A 26,131-nucleotide genomic window follows, 5' to 3' on the forward strand; every position below is an offset into this window, starting at 1 on the left:
CTCCCTGGTTGGTGTTGTGAGAGAGAGTAAGGGAAGGAGTCAGATGAGGTGCCCTCCTTGGTTGGTGTTGTGAGAGAGAGTAAGGGAAGGAGTCAGATGAGGTGCCCTCCCTGGTTGGTGTTGTGAGAGAGAGTAAGGGAAGGAGTCAGATGAGGTGCCCTCCTTGGTTGGTGTTGTGAGAGAGAGTAAGGGACGGAGTCAGATGAGGTGCCCTCCTTGGTTGGTGTTGTGAGAGAGAGTAAGGGAAGGAGTCAGATGAGGTGCCCTCCCTGGTTGGTGTTGTGAGAGAGAGTAAGGGAAGGAGTCAGATGAGGTGCCCTCCCTGGTTGGTGTTGTGAGAGAGAGTAAGGGAAGGAGTCAGATGAGGTGCCCTCCTTGGTTGGTGTTGTGAGAGAGAGTAAGGGAAGGAGTCAGATGAGGTGCCCTCCCTGGTTGGTGTTGTGAGAGAGAGTAAGGGAAGGAGTCAGATGAGGTGCCCTCCTTGGTTGGTGTTGTGAGAGAGAGTAAGGGAAGGAGTCAGATGAGGTGCCCTCCCTGGTTGGTGTTGTGAGAGAGAGTAAGGGAAGGAGTCAGATGAGGTGCCCTCCTTGGTTGGTGTTGTGAGAGAGAGTAAGGGAAGGAGTCAGATGAGGTGCCCTCCCTGGTTGGTGTTGTGAGAGAGAGTAAGGGAAGGAGTCAGATGAGGTGCCCTCCTTGGTTGGTGTTGTGAGAGAGAGTAAGGGAAGGAGTCAGATGAGGTGCCCTCCCTGGTTGGTCTTGTGAGAGAGAGTAAGGGAAGGAGTCAGATGAGGTGCCCTCCTTGGTTGGTGTTGTGAGAGAGAGTAAGGGAAGGAGTCAGATGAGGTGCCCTTCTTGGTTGGTGTTGTGAGAGAGAGTAAGGGAAGGAGTCAGATGAGGTGCCCTCCTTGGTTGGTGTTGTGAGAGAGAGTAAGGGAAGGAGTCAGATGAGGTGCCCTCCTTGGTTGGTGTTGTGAGAGAGAGTAAGGGAAGGAGTCAGATGAGGTGCCCTCCTTGGTTGGTGTTGTGAGAGAGAGTAAGGGAAGGAGTCAGATGAGGTGCCCTTCTTGGTTGGTGTTGTGAGAGAGAGTAAGGGAAGGAGTCAGATGAGGTGCCCTCCTTGGTTGGTGTTGTGAGAGAGAGTAAGGGAAGGAGTCAGATGAGGTGCCCTCCTTGGTTGGTGTTGTGAGAGAGAGTAAGGGAAGGAGTCAGATGAGGTGCCCTCCTTGGTTGGTGTTGTGAGAGAGAGTAAGGGAAGGAGTCAGATGAGGTGCCCTCCTTGGTTGGTGTTGTGAGAGAGAGTAAGGGAAGGAGTCAGATGAGGTGCCCTCCTTGGTTGGTGTTGTGAGAGAGAGTAAGGGAAGGAGTCAGATGAGGTGCCCTCCTTGGTTGGTGTTGTGAGAGAGAGTAAGGGAAGGAGTCAGATGAGGTGCCCTCCTTGGTTGGTGTTGTGAGAGAGAGTAAGGGAAGGAGTCAGATGAGGTGCCCTCCTTGGTTGGTGTTGTGAGAGAGAGTAAGGGAAGGAGTCAGATGAGGTGCCCTCCTTGGTTGGTGTTGTGAGAGAGAGTAAGGGAAGGAGTCAGATGAGGTGCCCTCCCTGGTTGGTGTTGTGAGAGAGAGTAAGGGAAGGAGTCAGATGAGGTGCCCTCCCTGGTTGGTGTTGTGAGAGAGAGTAAGGGAAGGAGTCAGATGAGGTGCCCTCCTTGGTTGGTGTTGTGAGAGAGAGTAAGGGAAGGAGTCAGATGAGGTGCCCTCCCTGGTTGGTGTTGTGAGAGCGAGTAAGGGAAGGAGTCAGTTGAGGTGCCCTCCCTGGTTGGTGTTGTGAGAGAGAGTAAGGGAAGGAGCTAGTTGAGGTGCCCTCCCTGGTTGGTGTTGGCCTGTACCCACAACTCTGTTGGCCCGTACCCACAACTCCTTAACACCCCGAGAGATCATGGAACAATGGGTACCATCTGACTGATGAGGGTTGATGGGAAAGAGGGGTGGGTAGAACCCTGCCAGCTTCTCCATGGCAATGGCTCTGTTTACATTTAGTGGGACATATAATGTGACACTCTCTCTTGATGTGGTGTAATGGTAATTATGTCAGCCAGAGTCTGACAGAGTCTGTAGTGGAGACGCTGCTTGAGAAAGCATCAACACCAACAGACCAACGCTGATGAGAGGGCTTGGCCACTGTTTCAAAACGTGTCGGTGAATACATTTAGACGGTGGGCGTTAACAAAAACTCCGGCGGTGGCGACAGCACATACATTTACGAGGTTGTAACTCAAATTAGATAAACAAATGGCTCAAATCTAATTACTGAGCGACTCCTCCTCATCTTCTTACACTAGGGGTTGTATTGCAGGAGGCCATGGTTAACTACAGGACCATTTAACCTCCACAGTTTATATTCATGCAGACACACAGAGAAACCAGATCACAACCATGCAGGTAAAGAGGTCTATTTTTGGTCGTAAAAACCAGACTGAATAGCATGACGTCACAAAAGAAGTCAGCATGATGTCATTGCAATCAGTTTCTTCAGCTGATTTTGTGTCAGGGTTATGATCACGGGCCCATCTCACACAGTGAGTCAGCCTTAAATGTGTCCAATCGTTCCTTGTGTTTAGCAATCCTGTCACATAAACCAATCACAGTGGAGCTAGATAATGTGAAACTAATCTACGCAATAAGGCACACATGTAAAGCTAATGATCAAAGAGCAGTCTGTGTGTGTTACTGGGTTCTCATGATTGAGACCACCATGTTGTCTGGGTCTCAGTATCAGCTGTGGTGATGTGGCTTGATGAATGATTTGGGGCATCTGTCACCAAGAGCTTAATGAATCCTGACGTTCATAATCGGCCCCTACAAAACATGGAGTTTGGTTTTTAGTGGAATACCTCAGTGCTCGAGGACTGGATCTAATTAAGATTGTATTTCTCTCTCTCTCTGTGCGTGTGTGTGTGCGTGTGTGCGTGTGTACAATATATGCGTTTGTAATTTACTGGTTATATCCTCCCCAAAGCCATAGTCGCCTGATCTTATAATTTTACATCTTTTTAGTCATTCATTGAAGAAATTCCAGAATGCAACTTTTCATGATTAGTTTAGAAGCCAGATAACAACTGTATCCAATCACAGCAGATGTCTTGAGACTAAACAACATCACCGCCTTCCTACTTTTATACACGATTATTTACAGGAAGGTTTTCTATTAATCCATTTGGAATCACCCAAAGTGTACGACCTCTCATTTCAACCCACATTTGTCTTGTTTTAAAACCTCAGACTGTCTCCAAGAAGGATTTTAAATAATCAAATACATTTTATGTAATTGTTTATTTAGAACATAAAAAGCCCTACCAAGCAAAAGGCTGTAAATTAGGGAGAGATTATAACAGGGATTTAGTTCGAATAATGACTCATTTTGTTCTTCATATCCACAGAACACCAGCCATTGCCCTTTCTAATTAAATTAACCCTGTAGTGTCTGACGTTAGGCGTTTTTAGCCCATAAATGTCTTATTCTCTGCTCTCAGCAGGGTCTCCTTATCCCCGAGGCTGCCAATAACCCAAATCCATGACTCCTGTTCGTTTTGTTCCCCTCGTTTAGAATGTAATTAAATCAGGTAATAAGGGTGGGAAGAATGGGTTGGAGTAAAGGCCTTATAGGAGGCTATGTTCTGCTTAGCTCCAGTGGAGAGATGGATGGGGTACCGCTGTACGTGGAGACTACTGCCAAATCATGGACTGCTAATGGGCATGCATTCTCTCTCTCCCTCTCTCTCTCTCTCTCCTGATTGCGACCAGATGTGAGCTCCACTCTGGGACAAGGCTGAGATGAGAGACACCGAGGCCGCCAGACCCACAGTTAAATGTATTAAACCAGTAATGAATAAAACAATAGCAATGTGCAATGGTTAAAAATAAGTTGATTAAGAATTTGATTTTGAGTCCATATTATGGGGCCATGCAGGAGGCAACTGGTGCGTTTGTATTTGAGAAGTGTTGTGTGAGGGTTTACTCCTCTGTTCATGTGCTTCTCTGATTCCAATCTAGGTTCTGTAGGAAACTTGATGAAGCCTGTAGCAGCCCATTTAACCAGTTGTCATCACCATGACAGTTGGCTGTATGGGAGCTCCATACTATGTGAGTCATCTGTAACTCTTGTCAAGTCCAGTACTGGGTCAAAACTATTCAACCTCCCCATATCAACAACATGTCTCGCCAACTCCATGTCTCCTCCATAATCAACTTATTGTCCACACATCTCCACATCTCCTCCCAGCTCTCTCTCTCTCTCTCTCTTTCTGTGTGTGTGTGTGTATCAGTCCCATCCCACTGTTTATTGTTTACCAACATCATCTCAACACAAACTGACAGGCTGGATTCCCTCCATCTCTACCTCTAACCTGATTCTCTGCTCAGCTCTGGGGTTTGGCTCCCTGACCAGGCCTTGCAGCTGGCTGGAGGTCTGGGCCTGGAGGTTTGGCTCCCTGACCAGGCCTTACAGCTGGCTGGAGGTCTGGGGCTGGAGGTTTGGCTCCCTGACCAGGCCTTGCAGCTGGCTGGACGTCTGGGGCTGGAGGTTTGGCTCCCTGACCAGGCCTTACAGCTGGCTGGAGGTCTGGGGCTGGAGGTTTGGCTCCCTGACCAGGCCTGACAGCTGGCTGGACGTCTGGGGCTGGAGGTTTGGCTCCCTGACCAGGCCTTGCAGCTGGCTGGACGTCTGGGGCTGGAGGTTTGGCTCCCTGACCAGGCCTTACAGCTGGCTGGAGGTCTGGGGCTGGAGGTTTGGCTCCCTGACCAGGCCTGACAGCTGGCTGGACGTCTGGGGCTGGAGGTTTGGCTCCCTGACCAGGCCTTGCAGCTGGCTGGACGTTTGGGGCTGGGGGTTTGGCTCCCTGACCAGGCCTGACAGCTGGCTGGACGTCTGGGGCTGGAGGTTTGGCTCCCTGACCAGGCCTGACAGCTGGCTGGACGTCTGGGGCTGGAGGTTTGGCTCCCTGACCAGGCCTGACAGCTGGCTGGACGTCTGGGGCTGGAGGTTTGGCTCCCTGACCAGGCCTTACAGCTGGCTGGACGTCTGGGCCTGGGGTTTGGCTCCCTGACCAGGCCTTGCAGCTGGCTGGACGTCTGGGCCTGGGGGTTTGGCTCCCTGACCAGGCCTTGCAGCTGGCTGGACGTCTGGGCCTGGGGGTTTGGCTCCCTGACCAGGCCTTGCAGCTGGCTGGACGTCTGGGGCTGAGGCTGAAGGCTGGGGCCTCGAGCCTGCTGAAAGCCTGGGTGTGGTCCAAGCAGCTCACTGGTGTGTACAAAGGCCCGCACAGAGGATGGCTGCCAGGGAAAACAGAAGAGGTGGCAGGTGAGACAGATAGACAGGGCTCCATTGTTTCACTGTGTTTCTATTTTCTACAGGTGTGAGTCCTCTGAGCCCGGAGCACAGACCTCTGTTCAGATGTGTGAGACTCTCCAAGAGCTATAAGAGGGTTTGGCCCTCGTTTATCAGGGCACGGAATGTGAGCCACTTTGGGGGAAATAATGAGGGCGATGGGACTCTGGCAATAACTCCCTGGGACAGCAAAACCCACATAGCTGAACGTTGCAGTTTATTGAATATTACTCTATCTGAAAACACCACCTCACCCTACAGTGCAGGCCCACCTAATGGGCCTGCACAGGGATTGAGATAATGGAGAAAGGGAGACAGGCAGAAGTTGCTAAGAACAAGGGAGAGAAGAATAAGAAAGAAGTGTGTAGAGCTTTCCATTTCTTCTCTTCTTCCAAAGAGGCGATAGAAATAGTGTGTCTGTGTGAAGTGTGGAGATACAGAGAGAGAAAGAGTGAGAGAGAGAAGAGAGAGAGAGAAGAGAAGAAAGAGAGAGAAGAGAAGAGAGAGAGCGAGAAGGGAAGAGAGAGAAGGGAAGAGAGAGAGAGAAGGGAAGCGCGAGAGAGAGAAGGGAAGAGAGAGAGAGAGAAGAGAGAGAGAGAAGGGAAGAGAGAGAGAGAGAGAGAAGGGAAGAAAGAGAGAAGGGAAGAGAGAGAAGGGAAGAGAGAGAGAAGGGAAAAGAGAGAGAGAGAGAAGGGAAGAAAGAGAGAAGGGAAGAGAGAGAGAAGGGAAAAGCGAGAGAAGGGAAGAAAGAGAGCGAAGGGAAGAGAGCGAGAGAAGGGAAGAGAAAGAGAGAAGGGAAGAGAGAGAGAAGGGAAAAGAGAGAGAGAAGGGAAGAAAGAGAGCGAAGGGAAGAGAGCGAGAGAAGGGAAGAGAAAGAGAGAAGGGAAGAGAGAGAGAAGGGAAAAGAGAGAGAGAAGGGAAGAAAGAGAGCAAAGGGAAGAGAGAGTGACAGAGAATAGGAGAGGATGAGAGAGATCAAGACAAACTGTATGCATGATGTCAACTGGGGTTAGCTCTCCAAACTCACTGCAGATGGCAGGATGAGAGGTCAGGAATGGACATTAAAGAACAAATTAGGAACAGGAGCAGGGAAGGCTGTTCTAGAGTTGGATAGGGGGGGGGGTGGGGCTCTATAGGGAAGGGGGACAGAGGGGTCAGAACAGTCTCAGACATATGGGCTTTTTAAACAGCAATTAGACGCATCCCAGCTTCAACGTCCGTGCTGCGGGGATGGTTTGACCCCTAATTATCCCCAATTTCTCCTGAGCCCTCTGACTCTCCGAGATGTGTCGCCTCAGATTGGCTGTTTATTTTTTAGGACGTTTCCTGTTTGACTAAAAGCAAAGCTGTGTGTCTTTATGGATGGCAGTGAGGACAAGGGCAACACATGCACTGCATGGCTATGCATTCAACCCTCCTCAATCCTGTTAGTCAAACTCTAGTTTTATTTCATTAAACCTGATTGGTTGCGATGATAATGCACGCTCCCATTTGACATACAAATGAATTGTCAAACTTTTCAACACTATAACTATAACACTGACTATAACATGTGGCTCAGTTGCTAGCACATGACACTTGCAACGCCAGGGCTGTGGGTTCAATTCCCATGGGTGACCAGTACGAGAATGTGCGCATTCAATTCAATTTACATTATCGCCATGACATAACAATGTACATATTGCTAAAGCGTACTTTGGTAATTACGTGATAGATTTACAATATTAACATAACTAAAATAATAATAATCAATATTGTCAATGGGACAATCAGTAACAACTCACTACTGTAAATCGCTCTGGATAAGAGCGTCTGTTATAAAAAATGTTTTTTTATAAATGTTTATTTCTCGCAATTATTTTGGGTGGGTCTATCATGTATTCCATACCAAACTCAATGTTTATTTTATTCCCACGTTCTTCTTTCTCTGACTAAGCTGTCTCATATTTCATGAGAGTGATAATAATAATCTATCAGAGAATTTTTTTTATTTCTCTAATTTGATCTGCAGCAAAATATTTGGTTCAATCTGACTTCTGACATACTGTAGAAGTGTTTGGTTCAATCTGATTTCTGACATACTGTAGAAGTGTTTGGTTCAATCTGATTTCTGACATACTGTAGAAGTGTTTGGTTCAATCTGATTTCTGACATACTGTAGAAGTGTTTGGTTCAATCTGATTTCTGACATACTGTAGAAGTGTTTGGTTCAATCTGATTTCTGACATACTGTAGAAGTGTTTGGTTCAATCTGATTTCTGACATACTGTAGAAGTGTTTGGTTCAATCTGATTTCTGACATACTGTAGAAGTGTTTGGTTCAATCTGATTTCTGACATACTGTAGAAGTGTTTGGTTCAATCTGATTTCTGACATACGGTAGAAGTGTTTGGTTCAATCTGATTTCTGACATACTGTAGAAGTGTTTGGTTCAATCTGATTTCTGACATACTGTAGAAGTGTTTGGTTCAATCTGATTTCTGACATACTGTAGAAGTGTTTGGTTCAATCTGATTTCTGACATACTGTAGAAGTGTTTGGTTCAATCTGATTTCTGACATACTGTAGAAGTGTTTGGTTCAATCTGATTTCTGACATACTGTAGAAGTGTTTGGTTCAATCTGATTTCTGACATACTGTAGAAGTGTTTGGTTCAATCTGATTTCTGACATACTGTAGAAGTGTTTGGTTCAATCTGACTTCTGACATACTGTAGAAGTGTTTGGTTCAATCTGATTTCTGACATACTGTAGAAGTGTTTGGTTCAATCTGATTTCTGACATACTGTAGAAGTGTTTGGTTCAATCTGATTTCTGACATACTGTAGAAGTGTTTAGTTCAATCTGACTTCTGACATACTGTAGAAGTGTTTGGTTCAATCTGATTTCTGACATACTGTAGAAGTGTTTGGTTCAATCTGACTTCTGACATACGGTAGAAGTGTTAGTGGATTTCTTCCATACTATATATTACTGTGGATTTGTTCAGTTTATTGGGCTGTAAGAAATCATGCTGTCGGTGTCACGTTCTGACCTTAGTTCTTTTGTTATGTCTTTGTTTTAGTATGGTCAGGGCATGAGTTGGGTGGGTTGTCTATGTTCGTTTTTCTATGTTGTGTTTTGCGTTTGGCCTGGTATGGTATGGTTCTCAATCAGAGGCAGGTGTCGTTAGTTGTCTCTGATTGAGAATCATACTTAGGTAGCCTTTTTCCACCTGTGTTTCGTGGGTGATTATTTTCTGTTCTGTGTTTTGTATTTTCACTGTTCAGGACTGTTTCGTTCTCGTGTTTTGTTGTTTTTGTTCAAGTATTCGTTTTCATTAAAAGAGATAATGAATACTTACCACGCTGCACCTTGGTCCTCCTCTCTTTCTCCCAACGACGTACGTTATTACAGTCGGTAGTTACTTTGTACGAACATCTTAACTATAGTATAAATGAATCCTTCTATGAATGAGGGGGAGTAGAGGTGAAGTTAAATAATTTGTTATTTTTTTCATGACGGTCCCAGATGTCCTATCCATCCTGTAACATGTTGTTACGGACCTTATGAACATATACTGTATTTATTCATTACATTAAGCCTTCACAGAGATTCTGTTCTAAAGACATACATAAACAGACTTCAGAGAGATTCTGTTCTAAAGACATACATAAACATACTCAGAGAGATTCTGTTCTAAAGACATACATAAACATACTTCAGAGAGATTCTGTTCTAAAGACATACATAAACATACTCAGAGAGATTCTGTTCTAAAGACATACATAAACATACTCAGAGATTCTGTTCAAAAGACATACATAAACAGACTTAAGAGGGATTCTGTTCTAAAGACATACATAAACATACTCAGAGATTCTGTTCTAAAGACATACATAAACAGACTTAAGAGGGATTCTGTTCTAAAGACATACATAAACATACTTCAGAGAGATTCTGTTCTAAAGACATACATAAACATACTTCAGAGAGATTCTGTTCTAAAGACATACATAAACATACTTCAGAGAGATTCTGTTCTAAAGACATACATAAACATACTCAGAGATTCTGTTCTAAAGACATACATAAACATACTTCAGAGAGATTCTGTTCTAAAGACATACATAAACATACTTCAGAGAGATTCTGTTCTAAAGACATACATAAACAGACTTAAGAGGGATTCTGTTCTAAAGACATACATAAACAGACTTCAGATTGATGCTTATTCGCTGTGTTTAAAAAAGGGAGTTCACAAACGTACACACAAGTAGGCCCACACAGAGAACTCCTAGGCTTGCACACACACACACACACACACACACACACACACACACACACACACACACACACACACACACACACACACACACACACACACACACACACACACACACACACACACACACACACCCCTCTACTCTTACACACGTGGGCGGTAGGCTTGTCCCCTGACACTTTGAACCTTTGAACCCTGCACAGTCATCAACAAAACTCATCAACCTCCCCCCAAATCCCCTCCTCCCTAAATAGGGAGGTGACGTCCTCCACCTATAACCCTTGTGTGTCCCTGAAGGTCTTTGCTATAATCAGGTCCCCCTCATACACCCCAGCAATCAGAGAACCAAGGCTGTGCCCGCTCTATCCTGCCCTTCCCTATTCTGCCTTGCCCTGACACAAGCAGCCAACACACTCTAAATGACCAGCAGCAGCTCTGTCCTAACACTTTATTACAAGATGCAACAGGGTTACACCTCCAGGACAGAAGCAAAGAAAATGTCTAACTGGCCTCTTGGAGACCCTTTATATTCTTATCAGACAGCACTAAATGTTCTCTAAACACCAACCTGATTAAATGTTCTTTAAACACCAGTCTGATTAAATGTTCTCTAAACACCAGCCTGATTAAATGTTCTCTAAACACCAGCCTGACTAAATGTTCTCTAAACACCAGCCTGACTAAATGTTCTCTAAACACCAGCCTGATTAAATGTTCTCTAAACACCAGCCTGATTAAATGTTCTCTAAACACCAGCCTGATTAAATGTTCTCTAAACACCAGCCTGACTAAATGTTCTCTAAACATCAGCCTGAGAGGCTTGTAAGAAGTCTAAACAAGAGGCAGTAACATTGCCAGCTGCTACAGAATCACACCATTTTCATAATGTCATCAATAGAATAATAATCAGTGTTGGTCCTTCAGTAGATCTGGTGTCATTCACTCTCAACAGATATGAGAACCTGCACACCAAGTCTAGTGATCATCGACCTGTACACCAAGTCTAGTGACCATCAACCTGCACACCAAGTCTAGTGATCATCAACCTGCACACCAAGTCTAGTGACCATCATCCTGCACACCAAGTCTAGTGACCATCAACCTGCACACCAAGTCTAGTGACCATCAACCTGCACACCAAGTCTAGTGACCATCAACCTGCACACCAAGTCTAGTGACCATCAACCTGCACACCAAGTCTAGTGATCATCAACCTGCACACCAAGTCTAGTGATCATCAACCTGCACACCAAGTCTAGTGACCATCAACCTGCACACCAAGTCAAGTGACCATCAACCTGCACACCAAGTCTAGTGACCATCAACCTGCACACCAAGTCTAGTGATCAACAACCTGCACACCAAGTCTAGTGACCATCAACCTGCACACCAAGTCTAGTGACCATCAACCTGCACACCAAGTCTAGTGATCATCAACCTGCACACCAAGTCTAGTGATCATCAACCTGCACACCAAGTCTAGTGATCATCAACCTGCACACCAAGTCTAGTGACCATCAACCTGCACACCAAGTCTAGTGACCATCAACCTGCACACCAAGTCTAGTGACCATCAACCTGCACACCAAGTCTAGTGACCATCAACCTGCACACCAAGTCTAGTGACCATCAACCTGCACACCAAGTCTAGTGACCATCAACCTGCACACCAAGTCTAGTGATCATCAACCTGCACACCAAGTCTAGTGATCATCAACCTGCACACCAAGTCTAGTGATCATCAACCTGCACACCAAGTCTAGTGACCATCGACCTGCAAACCCACAGTTGTGTCAAGTTGTCTGGATATCTTTTGGGTGGTGGACCATTCTTGATACACACAGGAAAAACCCAGCAAGGTTGCAGCTTTTGACACACTTTTGTCTTGCCCATTCACCCTCTGAATGGCACACATACTCAATCCATATCTCAATTGTCTCAAGACTTCTTTAACCTGTCTCCTCCCCTTCATCTACACTGATTGAAGTGGATTTAACAAGTGACGTCAATAAGGGATCAAAGCTTTCAGCTGGATTCACAGGTCAGTCTATGTCATGGAAAGAGCCGTTCTAAATGTGTTGCATACTCAGTGTATATAAATATGCTCAACATTGTGTTAATCACTCTAAACTGAATATTGTTCAGTGATTTTCAAGGTGGTAACACCAATGACTTAAAACTGAGGGACACACATTACTACTAACACATTGTGTAAATACTTGTGTTCACTGTCTAGCATGTTTTCTTATTAAATAGCAGTTAAATAAAACAGAAAATGTATCATTTCTCATGGTTTTTTTTTCATTTTAAAGGGTTTTTACATAGTGCCAAATTCAAGGAACAGCATTTACCACCGCAATTCAAGAATGACCCAAAAGCATTGTTGAATGAATATCGGTCAGGATAATAAAAGTGAATCGGGATTACCACTGCATGACTCTAGTCTACGCTTCACTGATTATGGTAAAACCTCCCACCAAAAAGGCATATTCTTTTAAACAGTTTGGAGCTTCTAAATAGGATTTTAAGGTGCTGGTTATTGCATGCCTCTTTATTCCAAAAATGTACTTTCTCACAAAAATTGGAGCAGACACATTGCCATAACCTAACAAAATACTTAATTGTCCTAGGAACCCAGACCTCTTCTTCTCGAAGTAGCCAAGATGCTGAAGTTCCCGAAGTAGCCAAGATGCTGAAGTTCCGAAGTAGCCAAGATGCTGAAGTTCCGAAGTAGCCAAGATGCTGAAGTTCCGAAGTAGCCAAGATGCTGAAGTTCCGAAGTAGCCAAGATGCTGAAGTTCTGAAGTAGCCAAGATGCTGAAGTTCTGAAGTAGCCAAGATGCTGAAGTTCTGAAGTAGCCAAGATGCTGAAGTTCTGAAGTAGCCAAGATGCTGAAGTTCTGAAGTAGCCAAGATGCTGAAGTTCCGAAGTAGCCAAGATGCTGAAGTTCTGAAGTAGCCAAGATGCTGAAGTTCCGAAGTAGCCAAGATGCTGAAGTTCTGAAGTAGCCAAGATGCTGAAGTTCTGAAGTAGCCAAGATGCTGAAGTTCTTTGACAAGAGCCCATTTCTTTATTATGCTCATGGCCATGAAGTCAACTGGCTCCACAGTAGAAAATTATAGATCTACTGTGATTGAAGGAGTAAACATTGATCCCTGACTTATCCCTCTGATCCCTCTGCTTACAATCCAGCCTATTTGAGCTTCATGCTGTTGAACACTACACCAGGTATTTTATTAAAATGTAACTCCTCTGACCCTCAATGGTCATTTGAAGGAGATTAAAAGGATAAAGGAAGAGGAAGAGGGAATAATATTCAGTGGTGTAAGGTACTTAATTGAAAATACTTTAAAGTACTACTTAAGAAGTTTTTTGGGGTATACGTACTTTACTTTACTATTTATATTTTTGACAACTTTTACTTGTAACTTCACTACATTCCTAAAGAAAATGATGTACTTTTTACTCCATACACTTTCCCTGAAACCCAGAAATACTCGTTACCTTTTGAATGCTTAGCAACACAATAAAATGGTCCAATTCACACACTTATCAAGAGACCGTCCTTGGTTATCCCTACTGCTTCTGATCTGGCGGACTCACTAAACACAAATGCTTCATTTGTAAATTATGTCTGAGTGTTGGAGTGTGCCCCAGGCCATCCGTAAATAAAATAAACAAGAAAATGGTGCATCTGGTTGCTTAATGATTTATGCTTTAACTTTTGATACTTAAGTATATTTTAGCAATTACATTTACTTTTGATAGTTAGGTACAGTATATTTAAAACCAAATACTTTCAGACATTTGCTCAAGTAGTATTTTACTGGGTGACTTTCACTTGAGTCATTTTCTATTAAGGTATCTTTACTTTTACTACAGTATGACAATTGGGTACTTTTACCATCACTGGAAATATTTAATAATAATATTTCCTGTGAAATTATTTAAATCTACATCACCTTTACTTTAATTTACTTTACTGACTTTGTCCCCGTTTAAAGTGTCATTTAAATACAGTAGACAACAAATGACAATAGAAAATTAATAACAGTTACATATAGTATTATACAGATGATAGAAGACCAGCCTGCTGGCCTTACTGGGTGGATAGGAACATTAACCAGCTGTTTAGGAGGGATATCTCACCTGGCACAAATGATTGACCAGTTCAGTTTTGTTTCTGCGTGTGGGCTGCCCTATACCTGCACCCAAAGGGGAGTATTTCAAAGTCCAGGTACATGGGGTGGCTTGGGTCTAAAAATATTTTGTGAGCCTTGCTGAAGGCCTTGACCTTAAAGATCTCATCCAAGCCTGTCTGTTTGACTCCTAGTACCTTGCTTGCTGTGGTGATAATTCTTCTCAGCATATTGTTCTGGCTGACAGTGGCCTTGTCAAACCAACAAACAATACAACAAGTTAAAACACTCAATGGAAGCTTTGTAAAAGAGACCCAGTATAGTCCAGTCAACATTAAAAGATCCCAGCTTTATAAAAAAAAATTAAACACACCAATATTCATTGTCAAACATATATTTCTGTTTTTAGTTTTCAATGGTGTCAGGGAAATCTGACCTTAGGCCAGTGCTTATAGGGTCAGTGCTATCCGAAATCCTTGGTACGTCCGTACCATTCTTCTTCGGTGAGGTTTAGCGGAGGTTGGCATTCAATTGATGTTGCATTACTGTCACCAATTAGACTGGGGTATAAATCCATTATACTTCAATCCACAAAATGAACACCTACTGCTTCTTTCTCCAATACTACACATTCCTTTGTCTCATGCCCTTCTGCACACTTCTCACACCTAGGAACCTCCCTCCTACACACTGCTGTTACATGCCCATGACCTTGACACCTGTAACAACGTACTGACTTCGGCACAAAAGCTTGTACGGTTTAAATAAAATATCCTAACATCACCTTGTCGGGCAAAGAGTTAACATCAAAACTCAAAAGAACAGACAATGACTCTTCTGTTTCACCACTCACGCCACCTGCCTACTCCTTTACTCCTTTACACCCACCCATCCGCCAAAAGGCAAGGATCCACTTTCTCCAAAAATGTCACTCCTACTGGACCAGATTCTTCTATATCATGTCCATTGATGCCAGGCTCGGGCTCCGAGCTCTTCACCACACCTTCCACTTCACCTAACTCGCCCCTCACTCACTTCCATTTCACCTCCAGCACTCGACCTGGTGTACTTCTCACTCTGTTTGTACTTGCCACCAGTCTTCTTCACCCCCCACCTTCCTTTCTAACACCATTTTCATCAAATTCAGCCTCTGCTTTCCTCATTCCGTTCGACACCTTCTTCCTCGTTTTCCTCTTCCCTTCCTCAGAAGAAAAACAGAAGACTGTCTCCTACAGCTTAGGTAGAGGCATTAAGTCCCCACACTCATAACAGAAGTTCCTGTGGTTCACGCTTGTCTCTGTAGCCTTTTCCCACTCAACCATCCCCACAAAATTCCTCTGTCCACTTTTCACTCTTCACGTCCCTATCCTAAAACCTAACCCATACATTAACCCCTACCCTTACCTTAACCATAACTCTTACCTAACCCTAACCTTAAACCTTACCTTTACCATTTAAAATTACAACTTCCATGGGATAGGGATGTCCCAAGGATCCCTGATAGCACGGACCTTGCTTATAGAGTAAAGGCTGGTTTACAGTTTGTCTTGTGACATGTCTGTAGACAATTGTCGGAGTGACATCATGAACATTCTATTGTCAGCAGACATTAGTGCTGAGCAATTACAGCTTTTTGATATTGGTTCGGTTTCGGTTAAAAAAAATTACATTAAATGCAGTATGCATTATGCTGGTTGAATGCTGTAACACAGAATAAAACTATTAATAAAAGTCCCATGATGGTAGTGACTGCACATTACTGCTTATCACTTAACAATAGTTTATTCACATTACTTCACTTTAAAATATTTTAGTTGTTGTGTATATTCCATTTGTTTTATTTTATGAATATTATTTCATTCCAAGTCATCATCTCATCTCTATAGAGCTGCTGTCTATGCTGTTTGACAAAATCTAAAAATGTTAGTTCTTCTAAGTAAATAAGGCATACTTTTATGACTGCTGAATACCAACTATCAATCACTTAGATCAAGTATTTTCAGGTAGATATACCTTGGAAAGCAGCAGCTGCTCTATATCACCTCACAATCGGGCCATCTACTCTCTTCCATAGCAGGCGTAAAAGAAACACAGACTGGACAAGTAGATGTGCAATGGATTATGGTCATTGTAGTTAATTACCACGTTTTATGCGCTAAATTATACAGAACAAAAATATAAATGTATCTTGTAAAGTGTTGGTCACCTGTTTCATGAGCTGAAATAAAAGATCCCAGAAATTTTCCATATGCACAAAAAACATATTTCTCTCAAATTTTGTGCAGAAATGTGTTAACATCTCTGTTAGTGAGCATTTCTCATTTGACAAGATAATCCATCCACCTGACAGTTGTGGCATATCAAGAAGCTGATTAAACAGCATGATCATTACACAGGTCCACCTTGTGCTGGGGACAATAAAAGGCCAATTTAAAATGTGCTGTTTTGTCACACAACACAATGCCACAGATGTCTAAAGTTTTGAGAGGGCGTGCAAATGGCATGCTGACTGCAGGAATGTCCACCAGAGCTGTTGCAGAGAACGTTATGTTAATTTCTCTACCATAAGCCGACTCCAATGTCGTTTTAGAAAATTTGGCAGTACCTCCAACAGGCCTCACAACCGTAGACCACGTGTAACCATGCCCAGCCCAGGACCTCCACATCCGGCTTCTTCACCTGTGGGATCGTCTGAGACCAGCCACCGGGACAACTGGTGAAACCGTGTATTTCTGTTTGTAATAAAGACCTTTTGTGGTGAAAAACATATTCTGATTGGCTGGGCCATGCTCTTAAGTGGGTGGGCCTATGCCCTCCCAGACCCCTACCTAGACATGTGAAATCCATAGAATAGGGCCTAAAGAATTTATTTAAATTGACAGATTTTCTTATATGAACTGTAACTCATTAAAATCGTTGAAATTGTTGCATGTTGCTTAATATTTTTGTTCAGTATATGTAGAATATCAACCTGGTCTCTCAGAGCATTTCGTAGTATTCTTTACGTAAATCTGTGACACTCCATATAAACTCAGCAAAAAAATAAACGTCCCTTTCTCAGGACTCTGTCTTTCAAAGATAATTCGTAAAAATCCAAATAACTTCACAGATCTTCATTGTAAAGGGTTTAAACACTGTTTCCCATGCTTGTTCAATTAACCATAAACAATTAATGAACATGCACCTGTGGAACGGTCGTTAAGACACTAACAGCTTACAGACGGTAGGCAATTAAGGTCACAGTTATGAAAATTTAGGACAGTGAAGAGGCCTTTCTACTGACTCTGAAAGACACTAAAAGAAAGATGCCTAGGGTCCCTGCTCATCTGCGTGAACGTGCCTTAGGCATGCTGCAAGGAGGCATGAGGACTGCAGATGTGGCCAGGGCAATAAATTGTAATGTCCGTACTGTGAGACGCCTAAGACAGCGCTACAGAGGGACAGGACGGACAGTTGATCGTCCTCGCAGTGGCAGACCACATGTAACAACACCTGCGCAGGATCGGTACATCCGAACATCGCACCTTCGGGACAGGTGCAGGATGGCAACAACAACTGCCTGAGTTACACCAGGAACGCACAATCCTTCCATCAGTGCTCAGACTGTCCGCAATAGGCTGAGAGAGGCTGGACTGAGGGCTTGTAGGCCTGTTGTAAGGTAGGTCCTCACCAGACATCACCGGTAACAACATTGCCTATGGGCACAAACCCACCGTCGCTGGACCAGACAGGACTGGCAAAAAGTGCTCTTCAATGATGAATCGCGGTTTTGTCTCACAAGGGGTGATGGTCGGATTTGCGTTTATCGCTGAAGGAATGAGCGTTAAACCGAGGCCTGTACTCTGGAGCGGGATCGATTTGGAGGTGGAGGGTCCATCATGATCTGGGGCGGTGTGTCACAGCATCATCGGACTGAGCTTGTTGTCATTGCAGGCAATCTCAACGCTGTGCATTACAGGGAAGACATCCTCCTCGCTCATATGGTACCCTTCATTCAGGCTCATCCTGACATGACCCTCCAGCATGACAATGCCACCAGCCATACTGCTCATTCTGTGCGTGATTTTCTGCAAGACAGGAATGTCAGTGTTCTGCCATGGCCAGCGAAGAGCCCGGATCTCAATCCCATTGAGCACGTCTGGGACCTGTTGGATCGGAGGGTGAGGGCTAGGGCCATTCCCCCCAGAAATGTCTGGGAACTTGCAGGTGTCTTGGTGGAAGAGTAGGGTAACATCTCGCAGCAAGAACTGGCAAATCTGGTGCAGGCCATGAGGATGAGATGCACTGCAGCACTTAATGCAGCTGGTGGCCACACCAGATACTGACTGTTACTTTTTATTTTGACCCCCCCCCCCTTTGTTCAGGGACACATTATTCTATTTATGTTAGTCACATGTCTGTGGAACTTGTTCAGTTTATGTCTCAGTTGTTGAATCTTGTTATGTTCATACAAATATTTACACATGTTAAGTTTGCTGAAAATAAACGAAGGTTGACAGTGAAAGGACGTTTTTGCTGCGTTTAGTATGATTGTGATTGGTATATATTAATTTGTGGATGTCCATCACCCATTTTGTATGGTATATTACGAATTACAATTCATATTATATGTTACGAATTTGTAAAATGTACAATATTTGACAATTGTACGAAACGTACAATTTGTTACAAATTTGCAAAAGTACAATATGTTACAAATTTACAAAACGAATGATGTTGCGAATTCAAGCTAGGTGGCTAACGTTAGTTAGGCTAGGGGTCAGGGTTTAAGGTTAGGGTTAAGTTTAGGAGTTAGGAGTTAGGGTTAAGGTTAGGGTTAGGTGAAGGGTTAGCTAACATGCTAAGTATACTGAACAAAAATATATACGCAACATACATCAATTTCAAAGATTTTACTGCGTTAAGGTTCATAGAAGGAAATCAGTCATTTGAAATAAATGAATTAGGCCCTAATCTATGGATTTCACGTGACTGGGCAGAGGCGCAGCCATGACTGGGCCTGGGAGGGCATAGGCCCATCCACTTGGGAGCCAGGCCAACCCACTGGGGAGCCAGGCCCAGCCAATCAGAATGAGTCTTTCCACATGTATTTTTGTTAAGTATAGTTGCAAAGTAACTAAAAAGTAGTAAGTAGTTGAAAAGTTGCTAATTATCTAAAATGCTAAGGTTATCTGTGATGAGATTCAAACTCACAACGTTTAGGTTACCAGATGTTTGCGTTATACACCTACCCATCCACCCTGACCAACCACCCTACTGAAGTAACCATCTGTCAGATTGTAACCATAGCAAGAGTAACATGTCATACTAATTTGAGTGTCCCGGACTTACATTTACTATGTTATGTCTAGTCTATGAGACCAGGTTGAGAATATTGGCCTGTTGCAAACTACAACTCCCTAATATATCGCACAATTCAGGCTGAATCTGATTCATCTTTAGAGAAACTGTGCAATGTGAGCATTGAGCTCACAGAAAAAACTGAACGAAATAGAATTCAAATATTTTAACCGACGTTGGTCAATTAGTGGTTTGAAAATCGAAAAATAACAGAAATGTCGGTCAATCGCTCAGCACTATCCGACATCTAACGTGTCATTATGAAAATATATAAACACAAATTGACAGACTCTGCATGACATCAGCAGCCCGGTGCTCCAAATAGCATACTTTCTCTATTTTAACACAAATAAACACATCCGATTAAAAATGAATTCAGTAAACGTCAATCTAGCAAGCCAGGCAACTAAAAGTAATTTTCTAAACAATATTATGGTTCGTTGCTAGCCAGTTCAAATAATGAGGAGACTCACCAGAGGCAGAGTATAGCTGACAGTCTTTACTTCAGCAATTTTTTATTCATTATTACAGGAAAATAAATCCACGACAACATAATTATTTACAAACTAATGGCGAGCTAACAGAAAATAGCTTACTGCCACAGTGTAACGAAATAAAAGTAGTTCATTCTATAGGAGAATTTTAGAACTCTCGCATCTTGTCACAGGAGAACTCTGCCTACATGTACATAATACCTCAATTACCGCGACTAACCGGCGCCCCCGCATATTTACTCTGTACCAGTACCCCCTGTATATAGCCTCGCTATTGTTATTTTATTGCTGCTCTTTAATTATTTGTTACTTTTATTTTTTATTTTTGTAGGTATTTTTCTTAAAACTGCATTCTTGGTTAAGGTATTGTAAGTAAGCATTTCACTGTAAGGTCTACACCTGTATTCGGCGCATGTGACAAATAACATTTGATTTGGTCTGGTTGCTGTGTCAGTCCGGTAACCACGACAACGGACGTTGCGACAGTCGCAGATACTTTTGTTCATGTCTGTGCGTCAAGGAAACTAAAAGTCGCAGCGACGGTCTACAGACATTTCACCGGAGTATAAATGAAATTTTATTTTGACCAGCGACATTTGTCGCATTCTAATCGTCTACACACATTCATGTCGTTAGACCAAGTATAAACTGGCCTTGACAAACTCTGGCTCTGAAGCATACTAGTGTCCAAAGTATATGCCAGTGTTTCCCTTTTTACATTATTAAAAAAAAGCTTTTTGCTTGGTAACCAATTTCAGTTGAGTATTTGTGCGTGTTGTATAATTAGTCTAACAGCACATAAACCGGTGAATATCACATCATGTGAATTAATAAACTACAATTTAGAATTTAAAAAAATCATACAGGCGTTATTTCTAATGTCCCTTCACTGGTCCTTTTCGGGGTCTTTGACGTGGCTTCAATAAGCAAAGATGGCGGCTAAGTAGAAAGTTTTGCTGGATTGTTACTTACTTTTGGCATTTTAAGTTGATGGTTTCGCTAAATATTTAATAGCTAACAAGTATCTCGTGTCGCTAAATTCCTAGGATATCAATCTTAAAATGGCTGGATGGTCAGGGTTTTCGGAAGAGGAGCTACGAAAGTTGCAGCAAAAAGGTAACTTAAACTTGACTTCAAGCTATCATAACGTCAGCTCTTGATAATCATGACTTAGTTCTATTACATTACAAAAGGTTGTGTTTGTAAATTCAATCTGGAGTACCAGAGTGCGCACTGGGCGTTCGTAAATTCAAAGCATTTTGCTCTCGGAGCGTACACTGGACGCATTGGCGGATGAGTAACGTTAGCGTTCTAACCTCACAACGAACAGCAGTCAAGCACCCTAGCTAACGTTGGCTAGCTTGCTAGCTACTTCCAGACACAACTGAGATTACACCTCGCTGACCATTTTGCTCGCTCTAGCAGAGCTGGTTAGGTTGTTTTCATGTTATCCATAGCGTAGGTGACTGTAACTGCTGTTGGCAACAATGTAATTACGTTTTTTTTGCCGACGTTTACTGACACCGACCATATTCGACGGGTGTCGAGCGTTTGTAAATTCATCAGTTATTCTGCGCTCTGGCACACTCAGACGAGAGTACTCTGAAATTGTAGTAGATAGTCAGAACGAATTTACGAACGCACCCTAAGAGTCATTGGACAAAGGCATCTTCTGTAGGGGCAGGTTTTGTTACGATCCCCGACACTCGGTCTGAACATTAACATGCATCGCTTTCGGTACACTTTTGGAAGTATAAGGACCGTTGTGGTCCTTATATCAGATATAAGTAATCATTAAAAAAAATGTTGAATTGATACACACCTTTACGGCAGTGTGGGAACACTAAACCTATCTCCATTTTACACTACTTGTTTACAGAAGACAGTGACCACCTGTGCTAATTAGCTATCTAGCATGCTCCAAACACCTGTGTGTAACTGAAGAAGGCCGACATAAACGTGTTGTGACTGAAAAATACTGTTGGCTGCAACTGTGATGAAACCGGTTAAAACAGTGTATAGTAAAGTGTATAACGTTATTTTGATGTGGCATGGAAGTAAAGGGTTTTATGTTTCTAGAACGTTATCGCAATTGAAAATCGATTCACGTTTAGATGGAGTATTTGGTTGGCTCTGGCAGCCAAAACAATCTTCGTCTGAAAATCACATAAGATCCTTGGACCTTAAGGAGTAATGGTAGGCTGCTTAAGAGTACATATTGGGCTTACATAAGGTTAGCTCACAAACTCTAGGTGACATTCTGTCTTCTCCCTACAGTTCTCTGCCATTAGCTACGCCCACAACTGCCTCATGTGAACTACAATCCCAACGCTGTGTTTTAGAAACGTCAATAATCATCGCTTGTGATACGGCTTCCAAAAAATATGACCCTTTCATCAGCGAGAAAGAATCCTTCAAATAAAAAAACATACACTTACTGTAGCAGTTTTGCATAGATCCGTACAGCTATGGGTGCCTCCATGCAATGAAACTACACTTCTGCTCACTTCTCAAATGATGCTTACACACAGGTGTTCGGAGCACACAAGATAGCTAATTAGCACAGGTGGTCACCTCTTGTCATCCGTCTGTTTTCCGTAACCACGCACTGTAACATGGAGGTATGGCCGTGTGGGAACACTAACCCTATCAAGGTGTGTATCAACTTAATATTTCCAGCTGATATGAAAGATAAGGTACTAATGTTTCCAAAACCTTAGCACAATGACAAGTGTGTATGTTTAGATTGACCGTCGGGGATGCTTAACAAAACTACCCATACAGAAGACACCTTCGTCCAATGACTGTTATGTGTAATGTAATGAAACTGAGATTCATGATCAAGGGCTAGTATAAAGTTAGCTGCTTAGCCAAGAGTCGGCTGTCCACATATATCCATTCATTAGTCAATTCAGTAGCTAGTTACGTCTGTAAAGTGTATCGATATCCAGTATCCCTGTATCTCTGTTGTTTTACCTCATTCATCAGACCAGGCGGTGCCTGCGGCTTTAGGTCGTGGACGGAAACCAGCTCCTACTAACCGGAATCGGCAGCAGTTGCAGCGAGAGAGAGCCCTCCAGTTAGCCACTCAGCAAAAGAGTGGACCCGGCTCGTCTGCACTACCACCCGAGCAGCAGCTAACCAAGCCTCCGCCGCAGCCCACTAAGGCCCTGCCGCAGGCTGTCATTCAGCCCGTCGTCACCCCCACAAAGCCGGTGGAGGAACCCAGCCAAAAAGAGACCCTTGCCGTAAACCATGCTCCTGCACCAGCAGAGGACACACCGCCTATTGCCAGGGAGTTGGAAAAACAAGAGGTGAAATTGTTAGTAAGTCTTTGTTATCATAAATGAGTTATAGATCAATGCCTGTACATTCATTTAGTTTGGCATGCCAGTAATGTTGTTGACACTGACAGGGTCCAAAAACCAAGAAGAGTGCAGTGATTTTATTTGAAGAATACTTATCTTAGGCTAATTAGGCCTGTCCTTTATTGTCTTAGATCATCCTCATGTCTGTTGATTGCCTTTCTCTGTATTGGGTGTTAATGCTCCTCGTTGTTGTAGTCGGGAGAAGACTCGCATAGAGCTGCTTCAGCAAGACCAAAAGATGATGGAAGAGAGGAATAAGCGCAAGAAAGCCCTCCTGACCAAGACCATCGCTGAGAAGTAAGGACAGATGCCGTAGTTCACATTATCACTACCAGCTATTCTGATACACTTTGTTTCCTTTGGACACTTGCTGTGGTTACACTTGCACAAATTCACCCGAATGCCTGTTTTTCTGTGTACACAGATCCAAACAGACCCAGGCAGAGTCAGTGAAGCTGAAGAGGATCCAGAAAGAGTTGCAGACTCTGGACAATATGGTGTCCAACGACATCTGCATTCTGAGAGGTGTGATAGAGCAGACCAGCTGGGACTATAACACTGCAAGGTAACACACGATTTGGAGAACATGCTGAATCCTTGCCACGGAGATGGGATTCTTTTCAATCAGGGGAGGTCATCCATTTACTAATAGCCATTATTCTTGTTGTATCACCAATAAAAAATCTACCACAGCAGTCTGTAGCTGTACTGTTATGGCAGTGAACATTTCCTTCTTTCAAACCCTGGAAACACTGCTCCCTACAGGTTATTCAGCGTACTCCTTCAATACATCCCAATACATTGATAAAACAATGTCCCCTCAGATATGAAAAAAGGATGGTGATATGTACATCCTAAACTTGAGAATAACGATGCTGGGCTGAAAAAATAATGCTATTTAAGGAGATAAAGGAATGAGTGGCCTGCACAAGGAATGTTGCTGCTCCACAGTGACTTTTTTTCTGAACCCAAATCAACAACGTTTCGATTTCACAGAAGTCTTTGTCAGGTGAGGTATGCCATGTATTCCTTCCTTTGCTATAAAACAAATTCCTAATAAATCCATCTGCCTGTCTCCTTTTCTGTTCAGGAAGCGCTATGAGAAGGCGGAGTCTGAGTATGTGACGGCCAAGCTGGACCTCCACAAGAAGACAGAGATAAAGGAGCAGCTGACGGAGCACCTGTGTGCCATCATCCAGCAGAACGAGCTCCGCAAGGCCCACAAGCTGGAGGAGCTGCTGCAGCAACTACACCTCCAGGCCACGGAGGAGGAACAGGAAGAGGAGAGGAGAGAAGAGGAGAGGAAGCGGGAGGAGAGGAAGCGGGAGGAGGAGGAGGAGAGGAAGCGGGAGGAGGAGGAGGAGAGGAAGCGGGAGGAGGAGGAGGAGAGGAAGCAGAAGAGTGTCATGGAGAACCAGGGAGAGGCAAATGTCCCGTCTCCCCCAGATACAGGGTCCACACCAGGGATAGAGACTGAGACACAGGCAGGCAGTGCCATGCTCCAGCAGGACTACCCTGCAGTGACGGGGAGCGATCAGGACTGTAAAACGGCCAACATCCCCCTAGCGGGGCAGAGCGAGGTTGAGGCCCCGGCTTCCTGAGACGAGGGGTAGTCCATGAGATGTCAGCCCTTACTTTCACTGTTCAAAGTAACAGACTCTTACTGACCCAGAATGTTAGTCCTGCCCGTTACTACGTAGCCTCAGTATACTAATACTGTATGTCCAATACATCCATTAGGGGATATTTCCGCTCTTTGTGTAACAATCCTGTGTACTGTATGTGTATAAACATTCTACCGTTGGGGGAAATTCATTTTGATTTGTACTGTCTGAGAACTGGCTCACTGAGTCTTCATTGTGGAGCGAACAACATTTGTATTTTGTTACTGTTTGTCGGGTGGTTTGTCTGTATGCTCTTAATGTGGCGGTGTCTAAAATGCTTCAAGCACTTATTTTGCACAACATTTACATCCGAAGTGAATACTCTGTGTCATGCCTAGCCAAGCATATGTAGAACTGAAAGCATAGCCGTCTTTTAAAATTGGCCTGCTTTGTCTTTATGGTGAAGCTGAAAGGAGGTGGTTAACATTAAACCCCTGAATGTTCCTCTGTACAGATCCAGGCTACAGATGAATAGAAGATACTTGTGTTCACTAAAGCAGCGCTGCCAGATCTATTCTCTCTGTATGTTGTAGATCAACATATTATCTGTCGGGTTTTGCTATCGAAGGGCTGGTATTTCCCAAAACCAAACTCTGTCTGTCTCAGGCATATTAAAGACTTGCAGATCTCCAGCAGGCTTCCTAAGGAATGGTAAGGGGATATCTCATAATGTATGTATGCTCTGAGAGGAAACTGCTCCATGGCATGTTGCTGCTTTACTGTTATGGATTTAGAACAGCTTGTTTTCAGTGGCACTCTATGGAACAAATGTGTCTACAGCAATATAACATTTATCTGATATGAGTGTGCTGCAGCTAGTTGTCTTGTGTGTAAAAACAAGCTTTATGCCCCTGGTTGTGTGCCAGAGAGTACCAAGTGGTTTGTTTTTAAAATATTATCCTTACAATGAATGTTATGTGAATTTGTTTAAATCCAACATCTGTTGTTTTGTATTGAAATGGGCTTATTAAAAGTGGGTGGATATTTAAACATTTTATTTTACACTATGTGGTTAGTATTTGGGTATGTGTTCATTTTTTAAATGTTTTCTATATATATTCTGAACATGAATGCAACTGCACAAAACCTGTTGATTGGAACACTTCTATGCTGTTCATGTCATCTTGGTTGGTTAAATTAGTATGAATGAAGTATTATAATTAAATGAATACGAAACTTGTATCTCTTTATGATTTTGCTTTGTTTTTGTCATTTTCATTCAACAAAATTAGTATTTTGAATGATCTGTTTCAATCTGTCTTTCTAGGCGCTGTAAGGTAAACGGATTCCTTATTGGAGCCGGAGTGGAATTTAGTGAGAATAGTTTCGAACTCCCATCGCTTTTTCAAGTCATTTTAAAGTGCAGTAAGCGTTCTGTAAACCGCTCTGAGATTTTACAGCGCTTTGGTCACATCTGGCCGTCTGAAAGGGAGACCATAAACCCAGCTCTTTTAATTAGTTAGCGAGTAGTGAGTGACCACTGAA

General features: G+C 43.3%; 1 protein-coding gene across 2 annotated transcripts; it reads left to right on the plus strand.

Moving 5' to 3' along the window:
* The first annotated feature begins 20,532 nt into the window (after positions 1–20,532).
* gorab (golgin, rab6-interacting) lies at positions 20,533–25,839 on the plus strand. 2 transcript variants are annotated; one of them, XM_038987541.1, is made up of 5 exons: positions 20,533–20,730; positions 22,603–22,936; positions 23,178–23,279; positions 23,407–23,547; positions 24,073–25,839. In XM_038987541.1, the coding sequence occupies exons 1-5, from the start codon at positions 20,676–20,678 to the stop codon at positions 24,581–24,583; spliced, it is 1,143 nt and encodes a 380-aa protein (XP_038843469.1). In that variant the 5' UTR covers positions 20,533–20,675; the 3' UTR covers positions 24,584–25,839. The 2 variants fall into 2 exon arrangements, with proteins under 2 accessions (XP_038843469.1, XP_038843470.1); XM_038987542.1 differs by lacking the exon at positions 20,533–20,730 and having other exon boundaries at positions 22,755–22,928.
* The last annotated feature ends 292 nt before the right edge of the window (positions 25,840–26,131 follow it).

This window comes from Salvelinus namaycush, unplaced genomic scaffold, assembly GCF_016432855.1.
Source record: "Salvelinus namaycush isolate Seneca unplaced genomic scaffold, SaNama_1.0 Scaffold765, whole genome shotgun sequence".
Lineage (NCBI taxonomy): Eukaryota > Metazoa > Chordata > Actinopteri > Salmoniformes > Salmonidae > Salvelinus > Salvelinus namaycush.

What these genes read in the sequence shown, in the direction of transcription:
- gorab (XM_038987541.1), top strand. Translation starts at nt 20,676, where the DNA reads ATGGCTGGATGGTCAGGGTTTTCGGAAGAGGAGCTACGAAAGTTGCAG. An exon ending in GAAAAACAAGAGGTGAAATT is followed by an intron (nt 22,937 to 23,177) that starts GTTAGTAAGTCT and finishes TCGTTGTTGTAG; the next exon opens with TCGGGAGAAGACTCGCATAG. An exon ending in TGGGACTATAACACTGCAAG is followed by an intron (nt 23,548 to 24,072) that starts GTAACACACGAT and finishes TTTTCTGTTCAG; the next exon opens with GAAGCGCTATGAGAAGGCGG.